Genomic DNA, 18,181 nt, shown 5'->3' with positions numbered 1-18,181 from the left:
TTGGAGGAAGCTTTGGTGTATTTTTAACTTTAATCATGGACCGAGGTCATAGTTTCCAGCTCATTTTAAGATGGCCAATTCCACTTCCTTGGGCAGGAAGTGAGGTGTCAAGTTAAAGTGGATGTTGACTCAGTTTCACAGAGGACGTGATTTCATTTCATTTCTTCCATTTGTGCAGAGGGGTAGATCGTTAAAGTTCCACATCCCAAAATACTGCCTCCTGGCCTCGGCGATGGTGCTTGACCCAACGGCTCAGGCCTTGGCTGGGCCTCAGAAGAACAAGAGGGCGGGTCCGGCCAAAGTGCTGAAGAAAGCAGCCGAGAGAAAGAGCAGCGAGAAGAACGGGGTCTGCTCGCAGAGCAGCCCTGCTGCTCCACAGGCGGAGGGGCCTTTAAGGACTGCGTCACAGACTACGGGGTCGCTCACTTGCAGCCTAAAGGTCAACCGGGCCCTCGGAGCAGGATCGAGCCTTGTCGGTAATGGACACTGCAGCTGGATGAGGCGAAGCGAGAGCTCGTACAGCGTTAACAGCATGGGCTCTGATTGCCCCAGGACCAGGATCAGGAACGCCACGTCTCTCCCGCACATAGCTAGGTACAGTGCCCGAGAGCCACCACCCGTTAAAAGCCCCTGCCTCTTGGTGGCGCTGCGACCAATAAATGTCGACAAAGAGAAAGAGCTGTTCTTCCAGTCTAACTACACCTACAATCCTCAGTTTGAGTACTGCGAGCCCCTCAGCAGCAGCATCATGAGCAAGTACAGCGTGGCCTCTGATCGCTTCATTGAACAGGTATGAACTTCTTCTCAAGTCACTAGAGTCATTGAGTCATAGAGATGTACAGCATGGAAACAGACCCTTCGGTCCAACCTGTCCATGCCGATCAACTATCCCAACCCAATCTAGTCCCACCTGCCAGCACCCGGCCCATATCCCTCCAAACCCTTCCTATTCATATTCCCATCCAAATGCCTCTTAAATGTTGCAATTGTACCAGCCTCCACCACATCCTCTGGCAGCTCATTCCATACACGTACAACCCTCTGCGTGAAAAAGTTGCCCCTTAGGTCTCTTTTATATCTTTCCCCTCTCACCCTAAACTTATGCCCTCTAGTTCTGGACTCCCCCACCCCAGGGAAAAGACTTTGCCTATTTATCCTATCCATGCCCCTCATAATTTTGTAAACCTCCATAAGGTCACCCCTCAACCTCCGACGCTCCAAGGAAAAAAGCCCCAGCCTGTTCAGCCTCTCCCTATAGCTAAACTCCATTACTTCCACACTTTGGCCAGCTCTAGACTTGACTGTCCAAAAACTCTCTCGGCCCAACCCATGCTCTCTAGTTTTGTACTCCCCTACCCTGGGGGAAAAGACCTTAATGATTTATCCTGTCCAAGCACTTCATGATTTTATAAACCTCTGTAAGGTTACCCCTCAGCCTCTGATGCTTTCTATGCATTTCAGCTCATTGATGAATCTTGCTGCCCACTTCCTAACTTACACCATGTCCCGTTCAGCCTTCGACCTTGCTCTCACTGACCCACATTGGCTCCAGGTCTGTCAACACCATAACTTTCAAATTCTCCTTCTTGCGCTCAATCCCTCCACAACGTTCATTGAGTCATAGAGATGTAGGGCATGGAAACAGCACCTTTGGCCCAACCCGTCCATGTCGACCACATATTCTAAATTAATCTAGTCCCAATCACTAGCATTTGGCCCATATCCCTATAAACCCTTCCGAATTATATACCCATGCAGGTGACTTTTAAATGTTATATTTGTTATAGCCTCCACCACTTCCTCTGGCAGCTCATTCCGTACACGCACCATCCTCTGTGTGGAAAAAGTTACCCCTTAGTTCCCTTTTAAATCTTTCCCCCTCACCTTAAACTGCACCTTCTAGTTTTGGACTCCCTTGCCTTGGGAAAAATACCTTGGCTATTCATCCTTTCCATGCCCCTTATAATTTTATAAATTTCAATAAGGTCATTTCTTGACCTCTGAAGCTCCAAAGAAAGTAGCCGCAGCCTATTCAGCCTCTCCCTTTAGCTCAAACCTTCCAATCCTGGCAACATCCTTGTAAATCTTTTCTGAACCCTTTCAAGTTTAACAACATCATTTTCTGTAGCAGGGCGACCAGAATTGAACACAGTATTCCAAAAGTGGTCTTACCAATGTCCTGTACAGCTGCAACATGACATCCCAACTCAATGCATTGAAGTGTACCAAATGCCTTCTTCACTACAATGTTGGCCTGTGACTTCAATGCTCCAATTCTCTCTACCCTCCTCCAGTTCAACAATTTTTACTGATCTTTGAATTTCCCTGATTCTGGGCTTCTGTGTGCCTCTAAATACCAATGCTCCACCTTTCAGACTGAGCTGAATTTTTTACATTGTCCTCTCCCCATTTTAAGACTTTTCTTCCAACTTACCTATTTTGTTTTATCACCTGTCCTCATAGACTTTTATGTATCATTCTGGTGATGAGTCACTGGACCTATAATGTTCACTCTGCTTTCTTTCTCCACAAGTCCTGCCAGACCTGCTGAGTTTCTCCAGCTATTTCTGTTTCCTTCCAGATGTTTTTTTGTGTGTAATCTTATTTGCTGATCTGGTGAAAGACCTTGGAAATGTTTACTATATATAAACAGAGTTAGGCCACTCAAGCCCATTCTGCCATTCAATACAATCATGGCGGACAGAGCACAGCAATGCCTTTTGCCCACCCCATCCCTGTACACTGGTAGTCAGAAATCTATCAATTCCTACCTCAAGCATATTCAAAATGAGCTTTCATTGTGATAGAGATTACAGTACAGGCACTATATTAATTTATGTTGCTGTTTTAGTAGTGTGCTTGCCATCAGCTGTGTAAGAACTGTGTGAATGCCTCAGGAAAACAAAGTCAATGTAAAAAATTCTGATGGCAAATTGGGCATATGGCATCGTCTGGTATGGTACTAGTTTCCGCAGGTCAAGAAGATAGCAGGTTCTGTACTGTTTGGCTATACGCCCTGCTGGGTGATGGGTCGAGGGAATGAGGTTCTGAGATGGTGTTTACAATTGGGCTGCAGTTGTCTGCAGTTTCTACCTCGGTTTACATTAGCACCATCTATCCGATATTTTGTGGCTCATTTGGACCTGTCAGTCTGCAGTTTCGCATATGATTCTATTGGACAATTAATTCCAAACTGCAGTCTGTAGAAAATTTTGTACTGCCAGGACAATTAGATTTGCTGCCTATCGCTGTTCATAGGTTGGGTTTAATGGGTTTAGTTTATCAACTTTAATTTTCTTTGTGCTGCTCTGAAGGCTGAGTCATGGAAAGATTGAGGTTCACCCTGTTGCTGAATAAAGCCAAATTTAGTCCTTGATCTTTGCCCTGTTCAAAGCACATGACCGGGTTATCGGTGGCGCAACTACAAGTGATATTATTGTCCTTTGGTTTGCCACGTACAGTCCATTTAAAAATAACAATTAAATAGTAGAGTCAAAGGGCAGATTCAGAAATATTTTTTTAACAAAACAATATTACCAAGGTAAGTTATTGCATTGAAGTGATGATACAGGTCTTATATTTAATTCAATTTTACATGCATATGCCTTTATGTATTTTATTTCTGCTTGTATCTTTTACTACCATTATCCATCTCCATTTTTCCCTCTCAAATTTTTTCGTTTATTCCTTGCTCTCCCGCTTCCCCAACAACACCCTTCACCCCAATCCAACTTCGCTTTCTCTGTCACAATCTCTGTTTAACTAAAAGACCATAAAGCCATAAGCTGTAGGAGGAGACGTAGGCCATTCAGCCCATCGGGTTTGCACATTACCTCATTGCAATATACTGCATTTCCAATATTATAACACTTCAAAACAACTTCATTTGTTGGAAAGTGCTTGGGCATACCTCAGGTTCCTAAATGGCACTATATAAATTCAAGAGTTACTCAAGGACTATTAAGGGTGGGCAATCCAGTGATGAATACAAGCCAGGACTTTGTTACACGTGATATCATTGCCCTTTGGTTTACCACATATAGTCCATTAAAAACAACAAATAAACAGCAGAGTCAAAGAGCATAGATTAAGAAAGGTTTGTTTTTTAACAAAATAATATTACCAAAGGTAAACTATTGCATTGAAGTGAAGGCACAGGTCTTACATTTAATTCGGTTTTACATGCATTAATTGATGTATTCAGTGAGATCATGGCTGATCTATAAATGCTCAATCTTCTTTTCTTCTGCTACAGATTTCCAGTTTGCCATTTGCCTACTATTGGTATAAGGCGTGCAAATATTGTAATTTCTCCAGAATGTTTGTCCCTTTTGTTTCCTGTGTATTTGAGAATTATTAGATTAGATTAGATTACATTACAGTGTGGAAACAGGCCCTTCGGCCCAACAAGTCCACACCGACCCGCCAAAGCGCAACCCACCCATGCCCCTACATTTACCCCTTACCTAACACTACGGGCAATTTAGCATGGCCAATTCACCTGACCTGCACATCTTTGGACTGTGGGAGGAAACCGGAGCACCCAGAGGAAACCCACGCAGGCACTGGGAGAACGTGCAAACTCCACACAGTCAGTCGTCTGAGGCGGGAATTGAACCCGGGTCTCTGGCACTGTGAGGCAGCAGTGCTAACCACTGTGCCACCGTGCCGCCCACACCACTGTGCCACCGTGCCGCCAACTGGGGGAATGGGCCTCGGCTTGACGAATGGTCCAAAAGCTGTCCTGTCAGCCTGAACAGTATGGCATCCCACCATTGCATTTTTAAAAAATTCTTAATTTGTTCACAGGAATTGTATATTACTGGCTAGGCCCAGCATTTATTGTCTCCCTTTGTTCCTATCCCTAACTGGGCAGTTAGGAGTCAACCACATTGCTGTCAGTCTGAAGTCACATGTAGGCCAGACCAGGCATGGTTGACAGATTTCCTATCCAACAAGACATTAGATTTATGATGATCGGCAGCAATTTGGGCCAACTTTGAGCCAACTTTTCCCAGATTTATTGAATTCAGTGCTATCATTCAAATCTCATGCGTCAGAGCGGGATTTGAACCCACATCCCCTGAATATTAGACTGGGATTCTGGATGAACTGATCTTGACACCATTGCACATGTTCATTCTGTCCAACAGTGGTGCCGGGCAGAAATCAAGCAGTGGAAATCTTGGCTGATTTTCTTATCCTCTGAGCTTGAGGATGCCATTAAGGTTTCTCCCCTGCCCTCCAACTCAAATTGATTTCACCTGCCTCTGCATGACACTGATATCTGTTAGTTGGCAGTGCTCAGCACTGCAGCTTCCCTTGTGCATATTCACTGAGTTGTAGGTAACCAAGGAAAACTATTTACCAGTTTACTGACTCCTTGTTAGACCTCGATCCTTGGAAGAGTCGAGTAAGAAGTAAGGAGTGCTCCATCAGATCATTAGAAACCTGTGTAAGACTAGACGGGACGCTACTAACTGTGGAAGAGTCTGCAGAAGATGCTGTGAAGTAACCAAAACTCCATTCCCTCATCTTTCTTCCAGGCCGTTCGGATCATGAAGAGCGTGGTGAAGATGTATGGCAGCTATGAGAACTTTGAGGTGGCCACCGGGGGCGCAATGCTGTCAAAGAGTAAAATATGGACCTGTATCAGAAGTTACATGAGGAAAGAGGGATGCTCTGGAGAGGTGAGGGAGATGATATGTCGATATGTCTGAGTCATCATGAAATGTGCATGCCTGCGCACAAATATCTGACTGTTTCTTGTGTGTGTGTGTGTGTGTTTGTGTGTCTGCGCATGCATGTTTGCTTTTCCAAACACCAGTTAGTGTGATTCATACTTTGTTGCTGGTGTTTCTCTTCAATGTGATTCGTTCATCCTTGGCTATGGTATTTCATCATTTAAAGAATTTTAAAATCATTTCCTGGCTTGTATTCATCACTGGGTTGCCCATCCTTCATGGCCCTTGAGAAACTCCTGAGTTTATATAGTGCCATTAAGGAACCTGAGATCTGCCAAAGCACTTTACAATGAATGAAGTTGTTTTGAAGTGTTGTACTATTAGAAATGCAGCACGTTGCAAGGCCCCACTAAGGGTAATGACCTGATAATCTGATCATTTTTTATTTAATCTTTCAAATAATCTCAATTGAGGGATAAGTATTGGTCTGAACCCCTTTACTATTTTAAAGGATTGGTATTGGATCTTTATGAAAGATAGATCCAAAGGACCCTCTGTCTATCATCTCACTTAAAAGGCAGTATCTCCAGAAGTGTACCATTCATTCAGTAGGGCTTCGCTTTGGTGACTTTCTCAAATGGATGCAACAGGTCTCTGTTTTGAAGAAAATCGAGGGAGTCTCCCTTAGAATCACCATCAACATTTAGCCCTCAGTCAAGATGTGAGAAAGTAAAAAATCGCACAACACTAGGTTGTAATTCAACAGGTTTATTTGGAAGTACTAGCTTTCAGAGTGCTGCTGCTGCATCAGGTAGCTGTGGAGTAGGATAATAAGAAATAGAATTTATAGAAAAAGGTCACAGTGTCATGCAACTGAAATGATATGTTGAAAAGATGAAGTGATCACCACTATCACATTACTCTTTGGTACTCTGATCGTAATTTTATATATCCCTGTTCCCTTTCTCTCGCTTTCCTGCTCTTTGGTGTGAACCTTTCCATGTATAGATTGTCTGCGTCCTTTCATATCACAGCAGTGACTACACTTCAAAAGTTAATTGGTTGTAAAGCAGGTTTATGAAGACACGAGGCTGTGAAAAGTGTTATATAAACATAAGTTTAAAAAAAATCTGAGTTTCTTTCACATTTTCTTTTCCTCTGTTCTGCTTTTGGGCTATCTAAATTTTTTTTTCTATTAACAATGTTTTCTATTGCACTCTGATCTCTTTTTATATCTCCCTGTTCCCTTTCTCCCTACTTTCTCCTTTTATACTCTCAAATTTCCTTTTCAACTCATTCCCTTTGTTGCTTTTACTCATTTGAGCTTTCCCCATTCCTTTTAGTTTTTCCTTTCCTTCCGTCCTGTTCTACCTTAACTCTCAGTTCTTACCTCCTTTTCCATCTCCTTGCTCCATTCTTGCCTTCCTGCATTGCAATATTTCTCTACTGCCTCAGCTGAATAAGGCATTGTCGATTTAAAGTTGAATCCGGGAGCCCCAGACAAAGCTTCCCTGAGCGCTATGCAGATTCTTTGCTGTATAAGTTACTGTCTGCTATTGTTGAGTTACTGAAGTGCGGGGGGGGGGGGGGGGGGGCGGTGTCACAGATGTGACCGCCCCATCCAGCATCACAAGTAAATGTCAATGTGTCTTGTTGCTGCAGTTCTGACAATAAAACTGGGAATCTGACGTCAAGCCTAAATGCTGCAGTTTTCCATCATTCTGGTGGCAACAAAATCTGCTCAATCTCCTTTCAAGATCAGTTAGTCAGGAGCATACTGCCTGCAAAAGAATGTGCACATCTGAACTCAGTCACTCTGTGCCTGCCTTTCTTTGTATCATTGTTGCTGAGACTTATTAACCATTATGTACAGATTGTGCACTACAGCTTTTCTGTCATTGGTCTCTTGCCAAGGTGGTCGGTAGCTCTGCTTCTCTGCAACTTTGACCGAGTGCCAGGGAGTATCCACCAGAGAGTAGACAGAAGCAGACAGCTATATTCAACTTTCATCCACCTGGATCTCTGCCCATGTCTGATTTTTTAGGCTATTTTGACTGAGTTGAACTTGTGCTCAGTCTAAGGCAGTCTGTGTGTGGAACTGCTCTGTGTTTTAATGAACTGCTGTTGTCTCACTGAACTCTATCTGAACCATGAAATTAAATAGCGAGTTTCCCTCTCACCGCTAATCCTGGTAAACCTGTTCTAGCCAGGAGAGAAAATCTTTTTGCTATGTTCATAATGCGGAGTGAACTGAATGCGTCTAATTGACTGATAGGGATACTGGAAACTCCATGTATCTATAACTTATCTTTGTAGTGCCAATCTTTTCGCTACTGTTGGGTCCTCAATCAAAGGTTCGTGTATTCAGTTTCTGCATTGACTGTGATCTAACATAGTTTCTTTCCTTGAATTGTAACCTGTTCAGTTTGCAATCAGATAACATACTCTGTTAGAGATTCTATGAGTGAGACTCAACACCACCTCTCTTGACCCTATATTCACTAACTTAATGATCAACCAGTTTTCTGTCCCAACAACAAAGGTTACCTGGCATGAACAACGTTGTCCCTCTGCCCTCTCAAATATGCTGCAACCACCCATTTCAAACAGCTTGTTCTACTCTCTTTGTAATCTAGTGTCCCATTTCCTCTTCCAGTCCTCTTCATGTTGTTAACTTCCCTTGTATTTCCTGGAATTCCATGTTGAAAACCCTCCAGTCAACTTTCTGTTCATCACTGAAATATCTGGCCAAAACGCCAATGTGTGACTATGGCACAAGTCCTTCTTGACCTGTCTGCAGCCTTCGATATGGCTGATCACACTACTCTCCTCCAACACCTTCCCACTGTCATGCAACAGGATGGCACTGCTCTTCCAGTCTGATCCAATTGGGCATGGTGGCTCAGTGGTTAGCACTACTGCCTCACACCACCAGGCACCTGGGGTTGATTCACCATTGGGTGACTGTTTGGAGTTTGCACGCTCTCCCTGCATCAATGTGGATTTCCTCAAGGTTCTTCAGTCTCCTCCCACAGTCCAAAGATGTGCAAGTTTGGTGGATTGGCCATGCTAACTTGTCTGTAGAGCCCAAAGATGTGCAGGCTAGAAGTATTAGCCATGAGAAATGCAGGCTTACAGAGATTGGGTAGGAGTCTGGGTCTGGGTGAGACGCTCTTTGGTATTCGGTACAAACATGATGGACTACATGGCCTCTTTCTGCACTGTAAGACTGATTCTATAAAGCATCGATTGCAAACACGTCTCTTCCCATTCCTACACCATTACTATTAGTTCCCCCAAGCCATCCATCCACATTTTCATCTACATACTGTCTTTAGGTAACACCATTTTGAATCAAGAGTGTGGTGCTGGAAAAGCACAGCAGGTCAGGCAACATCAGAGGTGCAGCAAAATCGACGTTTCGGGCAAAAGCCCTTCATCAGGAATGAGGCTGGGAGCCTTGGGGTTGGAGAGATAAATGGGAAGGGATGGGGCTGGAGGAAGATAGTTGAGAGCGCAATAGGTGGATGGAGGTGGGGGTAATGGTGATAGGTCAGAGAGGAGGGTAGTGCAAATAGGTGGGAAGGAAGATGGACAGATGGGACAGGTTAAGAGGGCGTTGCTGAGCTGGAAGGTTGTAACTGGGATAAGGTGGGAGGAGGGGAAATGAGGAAATTGGTGAAATCTACATTGATGCCTTGGGTTGGAGAGTTCTGAGGCAGAAGATGAGGCATTCTTCCTCCAGGCATCGGATGGTAGGGGAGTAGTGATGGAGGAGGTCCAGGACCTGCATGTCCTTGTTGGAGTGGAGGGGGAGTTAAAGTGTTTGGTCACGGGACAGTGGGGTTGGTTGGTTGATGCGGGTGTCCCAGCGATATTCTCTGAAGTACACTGTGTGTAGGCGTCCTGTCTCCCCAATGTAGAGGAGAGTACATTGGGAGCAATGGATGCAGTAAATGATGTGTGGAAGTGCAGGTGAAACTTTGATGGATGTGGAAGGCTCTTTGGGGCCATGGACGAAGGTGAGGGGGAGGGCATGGGCACAGGTTTTGCAATTCCTGCGTTGGTAGGTGAAGGTGCTGGGACGGACACCATTTTGAAGCCTAGCACCAGGCCCTGCACACTGACAACACCCAGCTCCATCTCACTTTTACCCTTGCTTACTCCTCCATTGTCTACAAATTTTCAGCCAGCTTTCAGCCTGCCATCGTCGATTTGGATGAGCAGAAATCTTCTCCGCTTAAATATTGGGAAGACCAATACCATTGCTCCTGGACTCTGCCACCAACTCCAATCCTTAGTGACGAACCTCATAAGAACAAGGAGCAAGCGTAGGCCATCTGGCCCTCTAAGCCTCCTCCGCTATTCAATAAGATCATGGCTGAGCTTTTTGTGGACTCAGCTCTACTTACAGTCATAGAGTCATAGAGATGTACAGAATGGAAACAGACCCTTTGTTCCAATGCGTCCATGCCGACCAGATATCCTAACTTAATCTAGTCCTATTTGCCAGCACATGGCCCTTATCTCTCTTAACGCTTCCTATTCATATACCCATGCAGATGCTTTTAAATGCTGTAATTGTACCAGCTTCCACCACGTCCTCTGGCAGCTCATTCCATCCTCATACCACCCTCTGAGAGAAAAAGTTGCCCCTTAGGTCCCTTTTATATCTTCACTCCTCACCTGAAACCTATGCCCTTTAGTTCTGGAGCTGAAAATGTGTTGCTGGAAAAGCGCAGCAGGTCAGGCAGCATCCAGGGAACAGGAGAATCGACATTTCGGGCATAAGCCCGAAAGAAGGGCTTATGCCCGAAACGTCGATTCTCCTGTTCCCTGGATGCTGCCTGACCTGCTGCGCTTTTCCAGCAACACATTTTCAGCTCTGATCTCCAGCATCTGCAGACCTCACTTTCTCCTTTAGTTCTGGACTCTGCCATCCCAGGGAAAAGACCTTGTCTATTTATCCTATACATGCCCCTCACAATTTTATAAACCTGTATAAGATCACCCCTCAGCCTCTAATGCACCAGGGAAAACAGCCTCAGCCTATATAGCCTCTCCCTATAGCTCAAACCCACCAACCCTGGCAATGTCCTTGTAAATATTCTCTGAACCCTTTCAAGTTTTACAACATCTTTCCGATAGGAAGGAGACCAGAATTGCACGCAATATTCCAAAAGTGACCTAACCAATGTCATGTACAGCCACAACATGACATCCCAACTCCTATACTCACTGGTCTAACCAATAAAGGAAAGCATACCAAATGCCTTCTTCACTATCCTATCCACCTGTGACTCCACTTTCCAGGAACTATGAACCTGCACTCCAAGGTCTCTTTGTTCAGCAACACTCCCCAGGACCTTACCTTTAAATCAGGACCTGCTCTGATTTGCTTTTCCAAAATGCAGCACCTCACATTTATCTGAATTAAACTCCATCTGCCACTCTTCAGTCCATTGGCCCATCTGGTCAAGGTAATGTTGTAATCTGAGGTAACCTCCTTCATTGTCCACTCCACCTCCAATGTTTGGTGTCATCTGCAAACTTACTAACAATAGCTCCACTTACCTGCACTCTCACCATATCCTGAATTCCTTTATGTTTCTAAAAAAATTCTCTCTTATTTACTGAAATAGTATCAACTACTTCCCTGGACAAGGAATTCCATAGATTTACAACCCTCTTGGTGAAGAAATTCCTTCTCAGTTCAGTCTGCTCCGTCTAATTTTGAGGCTATGCCCTCTTGTTCTAGTTTCCTTGTGGAAACATACTCTCTACTTTTATCCTATCTATTCCCATCATAATTATATATGTTTCCATAACAATCCTCTTCATTCGTCTGAATTCCAATGAATATAATCTCACGCTACTCAGTCTCTCCTCATAAGCCAACCCCCTCAACTCTGGAATCAGCCCAGTGAACCTCCTCTGCACCCCCTCCAGTGCCAGTACATCCTTTCTCAAGTAAGGAGACCAAAACTGCATGTAATACTCCAGATGTGGTATCAGCAGCACCCTATACGGCCGCAACATAACGTCCCTGCTTTTAAACTCGATCTGTTTAGCAATGAAGGACAAAATTCCATTTGCCTTCCTAAATACTTGTTGTACCTGCAGACCAACCTTGTGTGCTTCATGCACAAAATCACCCAGGTCCCTCTGCATAGCAGCATGTTGCAAGCCTCTCCCTGGCAAATGCCTGAGGCTCAATCAGATTGTTTACAACCTTTGTGCCACACTTGCCCCAGAGATGAGCTTCTGAACACATATTGAGGCATTTTTATTGCTGTCTATTCCTACTTCCGTAGTATTGCACGATTTCACACTCTCTTCAACTCAACAATAATGGAAACTCTCATTCATTTCTTTTTTGTAATCTCTAGACTTGTCTCTTCCAATACATCTCCAATCCTCTAAACTGACTATCCTCTAAAATTGTGCTGTCTCTTCCTAAATTTTACCCATTTACTCACCACCCTTGCTCTCACTAGCATATGTTCACCTAGTCAACCAATGAGTAGATTTCAAAATTCTCATAACTGTTTGCAAATTCCTTCATTACCTCTCCCCTCTCTTTCGGGTTTTTCCCGTGTTTGAGGACCTGTTTGAGGAATCTTTTTGCAAAGGTCAGAAAGAAAGGTTCAATCCTGTTACCCCAACAATAATCTCACAGACACTTAAACCTCCATGAAGAGTCGCCCCATCTCCATTCTAAAGCTTCTTTCACAGTTGGCATACCTATTAATCACTTGCCTTTTGGCAGATTTCTTCTGTGAATTCATACAATGCTATTTTCTTCAATTAATGTCTCCCCCAGGATCCTTAAAACAAACTGCTAACTCAGTTCACATATTGCTTAACATGGGTTCCCTAAACTCATATCTTTATAATGTCCTCCTTCTTGAAACGTCTCCAGCCATCTGCTTCTGTAGTTTGTTTTTGTCCACTGATTTCTGATCAACTCGGGACTTCTTCCTGGCCTGGGCTGTTTGGAGATTGCTAATAATTAATACTTCTGTTGTTATGAATTTCTTTCTAAATTGATCTGCTTTTGGCCTTTCTCCCTCTAACTCTCTCGCGCTCACACACACACACATTCTTCCTCTCCCACCCCCCGTGTCTCTGTAGTGATTGTAAAACTGAAGTCAGCAATGATCTTATAGCAATTATCTTCACATGTAACATACTGACCATTTAGCTGAAATCACATAACTTCTTCTAAGAGATTTGGCTTGACAGGCCTGTGAAGGATGAGGCGGATCTGATTGAAGTGTATAAATTCTAATCGGCTGGACGGACTAGATGCAGGGAGGTGGTTTCTCCCGGATGGGAAGTTCAGAGCCAGGGACAGAGTCTCAGGATATGGGTTAGACCATTTCAGACTGAGGTGAGGAAAACTTCCTTCACCCTGAGGATAGCGAACCTGTGGAATTCTGCACCACGGAAGACTGGAGGGGCCAGGCCACTGAATATTTTTAAGAAAGAGGTAGATCTTAAAGGTGTCGAGGTATATGGAGAGACAATGTGAATATGGGACTGAAATAGAGAGAGACAGCCATGATCATTTTGAATGGCACAGGAGGCTCAATGGGTTGAATGGCCTACTCCTGCTCCTAGTTTCTATGCTGTATTTAACTCAAGGTCAGAAAGTCAATTTGAACATTAAAGAAAATTAGGATTTTCTGAGAACTAATGAATTACAATCTGTTTTTCATGCATTTTTGTAGAATCGTAGAATCCCTACAGTGTGGAAACTGACCCTTCAGCTCAACAAGTCCACACAAACCCTCCAAAGAGTATCCCACCCGGACCCATTCCCCCATTACTCTACATTTGGCCCTGACTCATGCACTTAACTGACAGATCCCAAATCACTATGGGCGGTTTAGCATGGCCAAATCGCCTAACCTGCACATTTTTGGATGATGGACAGTGAAAGTTAACGAACTTCAACCTGCAGAAATGAACTGAGATCAGATACAAGGGGCTACTGCACACAAAATAGTGAGAGTGTCTGAATAAGCCACAAAACACAGAGATGCACATTTTAGTGTTGGATGGAAGAGTTTGCACCCAAAGATTTAGGCTTTGGCAGAATCGGTCAATGCATCACATCCCACACGACATTCATTAGCAGAGTGAACAGCCAGTTCCTGACTGCTCACTATACTGCATTAACAAGAGGTGTGCAATGAAACCGAGAGACAGCAGAGCAGCAGTAGATGTCCGATTCGTGGCCACTGCCATTGGACGCCTTAAAACGGCGGGGCTCGGACCCGACATAGTGCACCAGTTGGAGGATGCGGTGGAATCCCGTATGTGCTCACCCCTGTCCAGACAGAATTTCACATTGGCCCCAAGGTCCCGTACTTCTTGTGGGAGCCTGTGCCCCACAACCTGAGCCGCCTCCAGAATTTTAGTTTTGTTCCTTCAGGGATGTATCACAGTGAGCCCTGTACAGACTGCTGCTGCACACCATCTTTTCCCTCATACACCGCCGGACACACCTTGGCGTGCCCTTTGCTACCGGGTAGTGGGGATCCCCAGAGAAGGGCTGTCTACGAGGGAGTCCTCCCCCTCTCTCTCGGGGATCTGGGGTGGAGGGTGCTGCACGCAGCAGCCCCCTACAACTGCAGATTGCAGTGGTTCACAGACTCCCAGCCCAACTTTTTGTTCTGTGGTGCTGTGGAGTCCGTGGACCATGTATGTACGGGGTCTGGGTGTTTGCACTCCCTTTTCAGTTTTGTAGAGAACCTTCTCCTCTGCTTTTGGCTGCACTTCAGTCCCACGCTCCTGAACTTTGGGCACCCAGTGCAGAGGGTGGAGGGGAGGTCAGAGGATCTCCACGTGGGTCAGTTCCTGGGACTGGCCATAAACAGGTCCAGGCAGCGGGCTGTGGAGGGGGTCGTTATGGCCAATTGCCTGCCCCTCTTGCTGCGGCTATGTCTGAGCCCGGGTGTCTCTGGAGAAGGAGCATGCGGTGTCTACCAACTCACTCGAGCTGTACAGGGAGAGGTGGGCACCACAGGAAGTGGAGTGTCTTATTTCCCCCTCCAACTCTATTTTGATTTAACCCCTGCCTTCCCCTTCACTTTTTTGATCATGCGGCATTGCTTTTTGATGAGAAGGGCATCGCTTGTCATTGGGTTGTCACCCGGGTCTTTCCTTTCTTCCTGGTGGTGGCATACAAATAAAGATTTAAACACCTGTTGTTCTTCACTGTGTCCTACACCTGCACACACACACGACATGGGTCCTGGGGAACAATAAGCATTTCCGCAGTTAGATGGTAGTGTGGGGGTAAGAAGAGAAAAAAAGCAACCGAGAGAGCATCCACCCACCCCCTAACGCTCCTTGTCCAGGGAAGGGATGTCCCAAGCATGTTTGTCAGGTCCCAGCTGACTGGTGTCTTATTCACGTTTCCAAATAATATTAACATATTATAAATATTCCCTTCCCTTCACTTTAATCCAGCTTCCCTTTAATATGATTTGCGTCAGTCACTCCCAAAGTATCCACTTCCACTCTTTGTGTGAAGAAGTTGCTTCAGTATTGGATTTCTTGGTGTCTCTTTCTTTAATCTGAGGAAGTGCCGTCATTGTTGCAATTATAGGAAAGGTGGCAGCCAATTTTTGTGTAGCAAGATCCCAAAATAGCAATGAGGTAATGACCAGCTGATTTGGTTTGGTGCTGTTGAGGGCAAAGACAGGCCTAAATACAGGAACAGAAGTTTGCTGCGATTAGTTATATCATGAAGACAGTAGCTGGAAGTTAGTAGTTTCAGGATCCATAGTCAGTAACACTACTGATGATGGAATGTTGTTCTGCTGTTTGTCTCGGGCCAGGTATATAAGGAGTGATCACTTTTTTAATTCAATTGTGTGACATGATTGTCACCGACTGGGCCAGAATTTATTGCCAGTCTCTTGGCAAGCTGCCTTCGTGAACTACTGAGTCCATGTGCTGTAAGTAGACCCTCAATGCCCTGAGGGAGGGCTCCTCTGTAAACACTGACATCCTCATAAAAACTGATGTGCGACATTCCTGGGAGTGCATCAGCATTTCCAGGGGATTTGGGTGTGTGAGAGAATTTACAGAGGGTTTCCGGCAGTGCCAGAGGAGCGGGAGTGTGCTAGCATTTGCAGGAGATCCTCAAGAGTGTGACAGCATTGAAAGGGGTTCTCCCGCAAGTGTGTCAGTATTTACAGGAGATCCCTAGAAAAATTTCACTCTTTAGAGTTGCATCAGGATTTTGCCCCAGGAATTGTGGGGACCTCTACAAATAATGAGACATCAGCCCTTTTTAACTCCTGACACACATCCAGAGACCCCTATCAATACTGGCCTACTCCTCAAATCCTCTGTTAAGAGGTGACACACCTTGCAGGGATTCCCTTTAAAAGCTAATACATTTCTGGGGTCTCCCTGTTAAAAGTGGCACATTCCTCAAGACCTCTTGTAAATACTGTCCCACTTCCAGAGATCAATATTCCCTCTAATTGTTTTCCATCCATCTGCAGAATTTTTTTTTATGTACATCAATATCAAGGTAATGTACTGATGTACAACACCATAGAAACAAGAAAACCCTTTGCCTTTGGTAAGACCTGGCTATTAACAGTATATGCTGCAACTATCTTCAGAGACTTACTCAAACCAACACAAGCTCACTATACCCTATCAAATGTAGATGAATTCAAATTTACTATCAATGCTCACTAGTTGACAGTATGATGGTGTGAAAACTTCTGGAAATTCAGTGTGTACAAAAGGAAGATGGGTGACACGGTGGTTCAATGGTTAGCCCTGCTGCCTCACAGCGCCAGGGACCCATGTTCGATTCCAGCCTCAGGTGACTGTGTGGAGTTTACACAGTTTCCCTGTGGCTGTGGGTTTCTTGTGGGTGCATAGGTTTCCTCCCACAATCCACAGATGTGCAGATTAGGTGAATTGGCCATGCTAAATTGCCCCATAGTGTTCAGGGATGTATAGGTTAGGTGCATTAGTCAGGGTAAATGTAAGTAATAGGGTGGGGGAAATGGGTCTGAGTGGGATGCTCTTTGGAGGGTCCCATCGTCACCCCTTGTTACATTAGAAATACAGACACACTCCCAGAGAACCCCATAAATGCTGACAACTCATGAGGACTTCCTGATAGAGATCCCGAGTGTACACCATTCACTATCTCTTCCTGATGAAGAGAGAAGGATCTCACTGGGTGTAGGCTGGGAAGGAGATAGAACATAGGACAATATAGCACAGTACAGGCCCTTTGGACCACAATGTTGTGCCGAGCATTTATCTTAATCTAAGATCAACCTTACCTACACACCCCAGTTTTCTGCCATCCGTGTGCTTGTCCAGCAGTTACTTAAATGTCCCTAATGTCTCTGAATCTACCACCACAGCTGGCAGTGCATTCCACGCACCCACACTCTCTGCGTAAAGAACCAACCTTTGACATCTCCCCTATATCTTCCTCCAATAAACCTTAAAATTATGACCCCTCATGATAGCCATTTCTGCTCTGGGGAAAAGTGTCTGGCTATCCACTCTATGTCTTTCGTTGTCTTGTATATTTCTATCAAGTCACCTCTCTTTCTTCTTCCCTCCAGTGTGAAAAGTCCTAACTCACTCAACCTCTCTTCATAATCCTACACTTCCATTCCAGGCAGCATCCTGGTAAATCTCCCCTACACCCTCTCTAAAGCATCAACATCCTTCCTATAATGAGGCGACCATAGAGATTGTTATGGGTGAGATCAGGAAATGAGAGGCAGAATGGATACAGAAGAAGCAATTTAAGGGTCAAGGCAGTGACAGCAAAAGCCTTCATCTGATCTTCCTCCATTTTTGTGACATTTGTATTGTCCAGTTGAGAATTCAGAATCAAAGATCACATTCTAAGCAAAGGTCAAACCAACCTTCCAGAAGGACATAGCCAGCGGATCGCAAAGCTTACGGAATTAGATATTTTAAATTTATCCCTGGAGAGTTGCTCTAAGAATAGATGTTACTGATGATCAGTAATTCTGTACAATAATTGACATGAGTGATTAAACTCTCCTGTTTTAAGTTAGTAGTCAGCTGACCTGACAAGCCAGTAAAATCATTGTTTCAGAATCAATTATTGGCGATGGAATAGTTCCAGAATCTTGGGACGCTGACGATCCTGAAGTTTCACTCCTTTTCTTCAATTGCATTTGAATGTCGCTGCCCCCATCCATGTGCCTTTAGAAGACCCCTGCCTGCCTCGATAGAAAAGTGTACCTCAGCATTTGGCTGCATTTCTGTGCCCTATCCCTGCCAGTTCTCCTTGGCCAGTCTGTGCTGATCCATTAATTGTTTCCAAATCTTAATCGATCTGAAGCAGATCTTTCTTGCGGAACTGAGTACTGAGTGCTCACTCTCTGCCTGTTCTCAGCTATAAAGAATTAACCGCTTCCTGGGCACCAGAAAAAGGAGGTTGATGGTAGAATTGTTCTGAATAA

At 44.7% G+C, this 18,181-nt stretch overlaps 1 protein-coding gene across 2 annotated transcripts in view; it reads left to right on the top strand.

The window, feature by feature from the left end:
* Nucleotides 1–18,181, top strand: part of LOC122558570 (microtubule-associated tyrosine carboxypeptidase 1-like) — a 39,412-nt gene that overhangs the window by 11,534 nt on the left and 9,697 nt on the right. For both annotated transcript variants that reach the window (XM_043707318.2, XM_043707317.2), the window contains exons 2-3: nt 179–790; nt 5,547–5,690. In XM_043707318.2, the coding sequence (XP_043563253.1) occupies nt 233–790; nt 5,547–5,690 (702 nt within the window). In that variant the 5' untranslated portion in view covers nt 179–232. The remainder of the gene's footprint in view (nt 1–178; nt 791–5,546; nt 5,691–18,181) is intronic.

Source organism: Chiloscyllium plagiosum, unplaced genomic scaffold (assembly GCF_037043375.1).
Source record: "Chiloscyllium plagiosum isolate Xiang-an unplaced genomic scaffold, Cpla_swu_hap1 HiC_scaffold_17, whole genome shotgun sequence".
Taxonomy (NCBI): Eukaryota; Metazoa; Chordata; class Chondrichthyes; order Orectolobiformes; family Hemiscylliidae; genus Chiloscyllium; species Chiloscyllium plagiosum.
This window is presented reverse-complemented; position numbering and strand designations above follow the sequence as displayed.